The sequence below is a fragment of the Cervus elaphus genome, chromosome 8, assembly GCF_910594005.1.
Source record: "Cervus elaphus chromosome 8, mCerEla1.1, whole genome shotgun sequence".
NCBI classification, from domain to species: domain Eukaryota; kingdom Metazoa; phylum Chordata; class Mammalia; order Artiodactyla; family Cervidae; genus Cervus; species Cervus elaphus.
Window position 1 is genome coordinate 3,312,821 of NC_057822.1, and position 10,002 is coordinate 3,322,822.

Here is a 10,002-nt window from a genome sequence, read left to right on the forward strand (position 1 = left end):
ATTTCGGTGTTGGCCATCTGGTGATGTCCATGTGTAGAGTCTTCTCTTGTGTTGTTGGACTGATGCTTAGGGAAGCTAAATAACCTGCCAGGGGTCACGTGTCATCGGAAAGTGGCAGGGGTAGGATTTGAACCCAGATCTAAGTCCAAATCCCGTGGTTTGTCTCCTGTGCTAACAGAGTCTGTATTTCTCCACTCCTTCCTTTCACAAATCTTTACTGTCTTTGCTCCACCAAGCTGTGTGCAAGGCACTGGGAACTCGGAGATGAACAGGGCAGTTCCTGCCCTCCAGGGACAGGCGGGGGGTTGCCAGGATGGGCAAAGCTACAGTGCAGTGTGACGGCGGTCATGGTGACAGGTCCCTGGACAGACAGGCGGAGATGCATCCCGTCAGGGAGGTGGGGAGGGTCTGGGAAGGCTTCCTGGAGGTGACCCCCATGGAGATGAATACGCGCAAGTGTTTGGTCCAGTGAGAATGACAAAGATTTAAAAAAACAAAAAAAGCCCAGCTAAGACTCAAGGCACAGAGGAGTTTACTCACAGGGGTCCATGCTGGGACTGAGGGGGCACGGTTCTTGAAGAAATGCAGATGCGAAAACTTCCTGCCATTTCCTGTCCCCCACAACCCACCACTTCCTGTTTCAGCAACACTATCTGCGTCCTCCGAGGCCCTCCGCCCAGTTTGGGGCCTCCGTCTGCCCCTCCACAGCACCTGAGCTGCCCCCAACCCCAGAAAAGGCGGCCTCACCTTTGTTCCTCCACCTCTGGATCACTGTCCTGGTTTCTCCAAACAGCTTCACCAGCTTTCCAACAACCGGCCCTCCAAACTCTCCCCCCTGCAAATCACTGAAGGCCAAGCCCATGCTCTTAGCCACTCTGCTATTCCGACTCTGAACACCAAGTCTCACTGAACCTATCCCCCATCGTGGCACTTAGCCCATCCATTTGCTCTTAAAACTAGTCATCTGGGGACTTCCCTGGTGGTCCAGTGGTTAAGAATCTGCCTTCCAATGCAGGGGACACAGTTCGATCCCTAGTCCTGGAATATTCCACATGCAAGGGCTTCCCCGGTGGCTCAATTGGTAAAGAATCTGCCTGCAATGCAGGGGACCTGGGTTTGATCCCTGGGTCGGGGAGATCCCCTGGAGAAGGGGAAGGCTACCCACTCCAGTATGCTGGCCTGGAGAATTCCATGGTCTATAAAGTCCCTGGGGTCTCAAAGAGTCACACATGACTGAGTGACTTTCCCTTTCACTTTGGGGAATGAAGCCCGCACACTGCAACTACTGAAGATGGCACGCCCTAGAGCCTGTGCCCGGCGATAGGAGAAGCCGAGGCAATGCACACCGCGGTTAGGGAATAGCCCCCGCTCCCTGCAACTAGAGAAAGCCCAGGCGTAGTAACGAAGATCGGGCACAGTCATAAATAAATAAATAACTAAACAAAAATGAAAACAAAACAAAACACGAAAACCCAGGCACCTGGTTTTAGCCCCCTGACTGTCAGCACCAGGAGGACAGGAGCCAGGCCTTGCTTTCTTTTGCTTTCTCCACAGGGCCTTGCACAATCCTCAGTACACCGTAGGTGCTCACTGAATGCACAGACATCTTGTCCCACTATCAGGGGGTGTCCTCCTTGAGTGCAGGGCAGAGGAGGCCCTGTTGATCTTATTCACGTACACTTTCCATGTGCTTCAAGCAGCGCCTGGTGAAACAAGTGCTCCTTAAATGCCTTGAAGGTATAAATGAGTGGGTACCGAATGAGGGCGTGCCCGTCCCCCTACGATGCTGCAAGTTCCTTAAAGGCAAGGACAACGGCTTTCTCCTCTTTGTACCATCTGGTAGCACCTGGAAGGCCGCCTGGCTGCCAGAAATCCTCTCCTTGAAACAGCATGACCATCCCTCTGTGAGACAGAAGCACTCACCTTTGCTCGGGCTCTGGAAAGAGCTCGGACAAGGAGATGCCACAGAGGGCAGCGTAGGTGAAGCGGTTGGCCTCGGTTAGCTCCCGGCCCGTGGGAGGACGTGGCTCCCCCTCCACACCCGGCTCAGCCGCCCGGGGCAGCCTCAGGCCTGACCCGTCTCTTGTGGCCATTTCCAGTCCTGCAGGGAAAAACCCCAGTGAGAAACTGCTTTCAGCAGGTTGGCAAAGCCTCCTTCAACAGGACACAGAAACTACCCATCATAAAAGAAAAAATGGATACATCAGCCCTCATTCAAATGATAAACTTCTAGTTATCATCTTTAAAAGACTGGAAGGTAGCTGTGGGGGGGGGGGGAGATATTTTCTTTTTTAATACATTTTTTTTCCATTTATTTTTATTAGTTGGAGGCTAATTACTTTACAATATTGTAGTGGTTTTTGCCATACACTGACATGAATCAGCCATGGATTTACATGTGTTCCCCATCCCGATCCCCCCTCCCACCTCCCTCTCCACCCAATCCCTCTGGGTCTTCCCAGTGCACCAGCCCCGAGCACTTGTCTCATGCATCCCGCCTGGGCTGGTGATCTGTTTCACTCTTGATAATATACATGTTTCAATGCTGTTCTCTCTAAACATCCCACCCTCGCCTTCTCCCACAGAGTCCAAAAGTCTGTTCTGTACATCTGTGTCTCTTTTTCTGTTTTGCATATAGGGTTATCGTTACCATCTTTCTAAATTCCATATATACGCGTTAGTATACTCTATTGGTCTTTATTCTGGCTTACTTCACTCTGTATAATGGGCTCCAGTTTCATCCATCTCATTAGAACTGATTCAAATGAATTCTTTTTAATGGCTGAGTAATATTCCACGGTGTATATGTACCACAGCTTCCTTATCCATTTGTCTGCTGATGGGCATCTAGGTTGCTTCCATGTCCTGGCTATTATAAACAGTGCTGCGATGAACACTGGGGTGCACGTGTCTCTTTCAGATCTGGTTTCCTCAGTGTGTATGCCCAGGAGTGGGATTGCTGGGTCATATGGCAGTTCTATTTCCAGTTTTTTAAGAAATCTCCACACTGTTCTTCATAGCGGCTGTACTAGTTTGCATTCCCACCAACAGTGTAAGAGGGTCCCCTTTTTCTCCACACCCTCTCCAGCATTTATTGCTTGTAGACTTTTGGATAGCAGCCATTCTGACTGGCATGTAATGGTACCTCGTTGTGGTTTTGATTTGCATTTTTCTGATAATGAGTGATGTTGAGCATCTTTTCATGTGTTTGTTAGCCATCTGTATGTCTTCTTTGGAGAAATGTCTGTTTAGTTCTTTGGGCCATTTTTTGATTGGGTCATTTATTTTTCTGGAATTGAGCTGCAGGAGTTGCTTATATATTTTTGAGATTAAACCTTTGTCTGTTGCTTCATTTGCTATTATTTTCTCCCAATCTGAGGGCTGTCTTTTCACCTTGCTTATAGTTTCCTTTGTTGTGCAAAAGCTTTTAAGTTTAATTAGGTCCCATTTGTTTAGTTTTGCTTTTATTTCCAATATTCTGGGAGGTGGGTCATAGAGGATCCTGCTGTGATTTATGTCAGAGAGTGTTTTGCCTATGTTCTCCTCTAGGAGTTTTATAGTTTCTGGTCTTACATTTAGATCTTTAATCCATTTTGAGTTTATTTTTGTGTATGGTGTTAGAAAGTGTTCTAGTTTCATTCTTTTACAAGTGGCTGACCAGTTTTCCCAGCACCACTTGTTAAAGAGGTTGTCTTTTTTCCATTGTATATTCTTGCCTCCTTTGTCGAAGATAAGGTGTCCATAGGTTCGTGGATTTATGTCTGGGCTTTCTATTCTGTTCCATTGATCTATATTTCTGTCTTTGTGCCAGTACCATACTGTCTTGATGACTGTGGCCTTGTAGTAGAGTCTGAAGTCAGGCAGGTTGATTCCTCCAGTTTCATTCTTCTTTCTCAAGATTGCTTTGGCTATTAGAGGTTTTTTGTATTTCCATACAAATTGTGAAATTATTTGTTCTAGTTCTGTGAAAAATACCGTTGGTAGCTTGATAGGGACTGCATTGAATCTATAGATTGCTTTGGGTAGTATAGTCATTTTGACAATGCTGATTCTTTCAATCCATGAACACGGTATGTTTCTCCATCTGTTTGTGTCCTCTTTGATTTCTTTCATCAGTGTTTTAAGGTTTTCTATGTATGGGTCTTTTGTTTCTTTAGGTAGATATACTCCTAAGTATTTTATTCTTTTTGTTGCAATGGTGAATGGTATTGTTTCCTTAATTTCTCTTTCTGTTTTCTCATTGTTAGTGTATAGGAATGCAAGGGATTTCTGTGTGTTAATTTTATATCCTGCAACTTTACTATATTCATTGATTAGCTCTAGTAATTTTCTGGTAGAGTCTTTAGGGTTTTCTATGTAGAGGATCATGTCATCTGCAAACAGCAAGAGTTTCACTTCTTCTTTTCCTATCTGGATTCCTTTTACTTCTTTTTCTGCTCTGATTGCTGTGGCCAAAACTTCCAACACTATGTTGAATAGTAGTGGTGAGAGTGGGCACCCATGTCTTGTTCCTGATTTTAGGGGAAATGCTTTCAATTTTTCACCATTGAGGATAATGTTTGCTGTGGGTTTGTCATATATAGCTTTTATTATGTTGAGGTATGTTCCTTCTATTCCTGCTTTCTGGAGAGTTTTAATCATAAATGGATGTTGAATTTTGTCAAAGGCTTTCTCTGCATCTATTGAGATAATCGTATGGTTTTTATCTTTCAATTTGTTAATGCGGTGTATTACATTGATTGATTTGCGGATATTAAAGAATCCTTGCATTCCTGGGATAAAGCCCACTTGGTCATGATGTATGATTTTTTTAATATGTTGTTGGATTCTGTTTGCTAGAAATTTGTTAAGGATTTTTGCATCTATGTTCATCAGTGATATTGGCCTGTAGTTTTCTTTTTTTGTGGCATCTTTGTCTGGTTTTGGAATTAGGGTGATGGTGGCCTCATAGAATGAGTTTGGAAGTTTGCCTTCTTCTGAAATTTTCTGGAAGAGTTTGAGTAAGATAGGTGTTAGCTCTTCTCTAAATTTTTGGTAGAATTCAGCTGTGAAGCCATCTGGTCCTGGGCTTTTGTTTGCTGGAAGGTTTCTGATTACAGTTTCGATTTCCTTGCTTGTGATGGGTCTATTAAGATCTTCTATTCCTTTCTGATTCAGTTTTGGAAAGTTATACTTTTCTAAGAATTTGTCCATTTCTTCCAAGTTGTCCATTTTATTGGCATAGAGCTGCTGGTAGCAGTCTCTTATGATCCTTTGCATTTCAGTGTTGTCTGTTGTGATCTCTCCATTTTCATTTCTAATTTTGTTAATTTGGTTCTTCTCCCTTTGTTTCTTAATGAGTCTTGCTAATGGTTTGTCAATTTTGTTTATTTTTTCAAAAAACCAGTTTTTAGCTTTGTTGATTTTTGCTATGGTCTCTTTAGTTTCTTTTGCATTTATTTTTGCCCTAATTTTTAAGATTTCTTTCCTTCTACTAACCCTGGGGTTCTTCATTTCTTCCTTCTCTAGTTGCTTTAGGTGTAGAGTTAGGATATTTATTTGACTTTTTTCTTGTTTCTTGATGTAAGCCTGTAATGCTATGAACCTTCCCCTTAGCACTGCTTTTACAGTGTCCCCTAGGTTTTGGGTTGTTGTGTTTTCATTTTCATTTGTTTCTATGCATACTTTGATTTCTTTTTTGATTTCTTCTATGATTTGTTCATTATTCAGAAGCACATTGTTTAGCCTCCATATGTTTGAATTTTTAATATTTTTTTTTCCTGTAATTGAGATCTAATCTTCCTGCACTGTGGTCAGAAAAGATGACTGGAATGATTTCAATTTTTTTTTTGAATTTCCCAAGGCTAGATTTATGGCCCAGGATGTGATCTATTCTGGAGAAGGTTCCATGTGTGCTTGAGAAAAAGGTGATATTGATTGTTCTGGGGTGAAATGTCCTATAGATATCAATTAGGTCTAGCTGGTCCATTGTGTCATTTAAGGTTTGTGTTTCCTTGTTAATTTTCTGTTTAGTTGATCTATCCATGGTTGTGAGTGGGGTATTAAAGTCTCCCACTATTATTGTGTTACTATTAATTTCCTCTTTCATACTCGTTAACGTTTGCCGTACATATTGCGGTGCTCCTATGTTGGGTGCATATATATTTATAATTGTTATATCTTCTTCTTGGATCGATCCTTTGATCATTATGTAGTGTCCTTCTTTGTCTCTTTTCACAGCCTTTATTTTAAAGTCTATTTTATCTGATATGAGTATTGCGACTCCTGCTTTCTTTTGGTCTCCGTTTGCGTGAAATATTTTTTTTCTAGCCCTTCACTTTTAGTCTGTATGTGTCCCTTGTTTTGAGGTGGGTCTCTTATAGACAGCATATATAGGGGTCTTGTTTTTGTATCCATTCAGCCAGTCTTTGTCTTTTGGTTGAGGCATTCAACCCATTTACATTTAAGGTAATTATCGATAGGTATGGTCCCATTGCCATTCACTTTGTTGTTTTGGGTTCACGTTTATACAACCTTTCTGTGTTTCCTGTCTAGAAAAGATCCTTTAACATTTGTTGAAGAGCTGGTTTGGTGGTGCTGAATTCTCTCAGCTTTTGCTTGTCTGTAAAGCTTTTGAATTCTCCTTCATGTCTGAATGAGATCCTTGTTGGGTACAGTAATCTAGGTTGTAGGTTATTCTCTTTCATTACTTTAAGTATGTCCTGACATTCCCTTCTGGTCTGAAGGGTTTCTATTGATAGATCAGCCATTATCCTTATGAGAATCCCTTTGTGTGTTATTTGTTGTTTCTCCCTTGCTGCTTTTAATATTTGTTCTTTGTGTTTGATCTTTGTTAATTTGATTAGTATGTGTCTTGGGGTGTTTCACCTTGGGTTTATCCTGTTTGGGATTCTCTGGGCTTCTTGGACTTGGGTGGCTATTTCCTTCCCCATTTTAGGGAAGTTTTCAGCTATTATCTCCTCGAGTATTTTCTCATGGCCTTTCTTTTTGTCTTCTTCTTCTGGGACTCCTATGATTCGAATGTTGGGGTGTTTCACATTGTTCCAGAGGTCCCTGAGGTTGTCCTCATTTCTTTTGATCCTTTTTTCTTTTTTCCTCTCTGCTTCATTTATTTCCACCATTTTATCTTCTACCTCACTTATCCTATCTTCTGTCTCTGTTATTCTACTGTTGGTTCCCTCCAGAGTGTTTTTATCTCATTTATTGCACTATTCATTTTTAATTGACTCTTTTTTATTTCTTCTAGGTCCTTATTAAACGTTTCTTGCATCTTCTCAATCTTTGTCTCCAGGCTATTTATCTGTAACTCCATTTTGTTTTCAAGATTTTGGATCATTTTTATTATCATTATTCTAAATTCTTTTCAGGTAGATTCCCTATCGCCTCCTCTTTTGTTTGACTTGGTGGGCATTTTTCATGTTCCTTTACCTGTTGGGTATTTCTCTGCCTTTTCATCTTGTTTAGATTGCTGTGTCTGGAGTGGGCTTTCTGTATTCTGGTGGTCTGTGGTTCCTTTTTATTGTGGAGGTTTCACCCAGTGGGTGGGGTTGGATGATTGGCTTGTCAAGGTTTCCTGGTTAGGGAAGCTTGTGTCAGTGTTCTGGTGGGTGGAACTGGATTTCTTTTCTCTGGAGTGCAATGGAGTGTCCAGTAGTGAGTTTTGAGATGGGTTTATGTGTTAGGTGTGACTTTGGGCAGCCTGTATGTTGACGCTCAGGGCTATGTTCCTGCGTTGCTGGAGAATTTGCGTGGTATGTCTTGCTCTGAAACTTACTGGCTCTTGGGTGGTGGTTGGTTTCAGTGTAGGTATGGAGGCTTTTGGACGGTCTCTTATTACTTAATGTTCCATGTAGTCAGGAGTTTTCTGGTGTTCTCAGGTTTTGGGCTTAAGTCTCCTGCCTCTGGATTTCAGTCTTATTCTTCCAGTAGTCTCAAGACTTCTCCAACTATACAGCACTGATAATAAAACTTCTAGGTTAATGGTGAAAAGATTCTCCCCAGTTAGGGACACCCAGAGAGGTTCACAGAGTTACATGAAGAAGAGGAGAGGGAGGAGGGAGATAGAGATGAGCAGGAGGAGAAAAAGGGGGGACTCAAGAGGAGAGAGACAGATCTACGCAGTTCTCTGTTCCTGAAGTGTTCTCTGTAGCCCAGACACCCACAGAGATTCACAGAATTGGATTGGGAAGAGAAGGGGAAGGGAGGAAATAGAGGTGATCTGAGGGAGAAAACGGAGAGTCAAAAGTGGGAGAGAGTAATCAACACACTCCTGAATAAAAATGGGTACTGAAAAATGGATTCTTAAATGTCCAAAATTGATATCAAGTACTGAAAAACAAAGATTAAAAATCTAGAGTAGAGGTTAGATTCTTAAAAATACAATATTAAAAACAAAAACACAAAAAAGTTTAGAAATATATATGATGTTAGGTTTAAAAATAGGGCCTCCTTTTTTTTTTGCAAGGTTATAGTGAAATGAAAATGAAAATTAAGGAGTAATAGAGGAGTAATAGAGGACGTTAAAAGAAAATGAGAAAAAAAGAAAAAAAAGTTTTTTTCCAATTAAAAAACTAGTAAAAATATATGAAAATGAAAATGAAAGTAAAGGAGTAATGGAGGAGTAATAGGGAATTTTAAAAGAAAATAAAAGAGAAAAAATTAAAAAATAAAGAAAAGAAAAAAAAAAGTAAAAACATATCTAGGAATTTCTCTGGAGCTGTTGCGGTCAGTGTGGGTTCAGTTCAGGTTCAGATAGCTCCTCGTTCCAGCTTACACTTCTCGATCTCTACAGGACCCTTCCGGTGTAGTCGGTGTTACCTGCAGGGATTTTAATCTGTTGCACTGGTCCCTTCTGAAGCGGTTCCCTTTGTTTATTTGGCTTCTGTTTGCCGGTCTCTTCAGTGTCTAATTCCCGCCCTGACACAGGCGGGCGGAGGTGGTCTCTTGCTCAGGTTTGCTGGTTCAGTCCTGCTGCGGGGAGGGAGGGGCGCTGCAGACAGATATCGCTGTGTGTGGGGAGCACTTGCAGTGTTCTGGCCACACTGGGTTTGCCCCCCTCACGGGTGTGTGCTCTCCCCGTCCACACTGCTCAGGCTCCCAGCTGCTCTATATGGAGCGGGCCCTGCATTGCGTGTGGTTCCAGTTTTCGGGTTCTCCACAAAAGCGTGGACTCAGTTGGGCCTGCGTTCTGTGCCTTCCCCGGCCCGAGCAGCTCAGGCAGCCAGGAGCTTGACGGGCGCACTCTCCCCGGGTGCGGCGCACCTTCTCCCCTCCACGGTCCCAGCCTCAGCTTCCGCATGCGCCGGTTGGGTGTGCCTTGCATCTGTTCTGGGGAGCTGGCCTCTAGCCGCGACCCTCCCGGCGGATGTTGACCATCCAGAATCTCAGGAAGTCTTTGGTTAGAAACTGGAGGCCTGTTTGCAGTTTGGTTTGCCCCTTTCCCCTCCCCTCTGCCTCCTGCCTCCGGCGGGGGTGGGCCAGTCTGCCACCAGCTAGCTCTTCTCTGGGATCACTCAGTCCCTTTGTTCTGCGAACGGCGAGCAGTGTGTTCGGGCCGGTTAACTTTCTCTCTCTCTTGCTATCTCACAGTTTAAGTTGCTATCTCACGTTAGCTCCCTCCGATTGCCCTCAGGGCATTCGGGCCCGGTCCTTACCCCAAGCAATGCTGCCTGCTCCTCTCCGTTCCGCCCCCACTTGCTGGTGGCGGATGCGGGCATCTGGGGTACCTTTCTGCTGGGAGTTGCTTTTAGGCATGTAATCTGTGGGTTTTATTTATTTTTCCTCCCAGTTAGGTTGCCCTCCGAGATTCAAAAACTTCCCCCAGACCTGCCAGTGAGAAGGTTTCCTGGTGTTTGGAAACTTCCTCTATTACGACTCCCTTCCCGGGACGGATCTCCGTCCCTAGCTCTTTTGTCTCCCTTTTTCTTTTATATTTTGTCCTACCTCCTTTCGAAGACGATGGGCTGCTTTTCTGGGCGCCTGATGTCTTCTGCTAGCGGTGAG

At 43.5% G+C, this 10,002-nt stretch overlaps 1 protein-coding gene across 6 annotated transcripts in view; it reads right to left on the minus strand.

Moving 5' to 3' along the window:
* Nucleotides 1–10,002, minus strand: part of TMCO4 (transmembrane and coiled-coil domains 4) — a 91,677-nt gene extending 81,675 nt beyond the window's left edge. For 5 of the 6 annotated variants that reach the window (XM_043909019.1, XM_043909016.1, XM_043909020.1 and 2 more), the window contains exons 1-2: nucleotides 9,943–10,002; nucleotides 1,924–2,101 (exon numbers count right to left, since the gene is read on the minus strand). In XM_043909019.1, the coding sequence (XP_043764954.1) occupies nucleotides 1,924–2,093 (170 nt within the window). In that variant the 5' untranslated portion in view covers nucleotides 2,094–2,101; nucleotides 9,943–10,002. Of the gene's footprint in view, nucleotides 1–1,923; nucleotides 2,102–8,817; nucleotides 8,837–9,942 lie in introns of those variants that run through there. The other variant, XM_043909017.1, reaches the window with a different exon arrangement.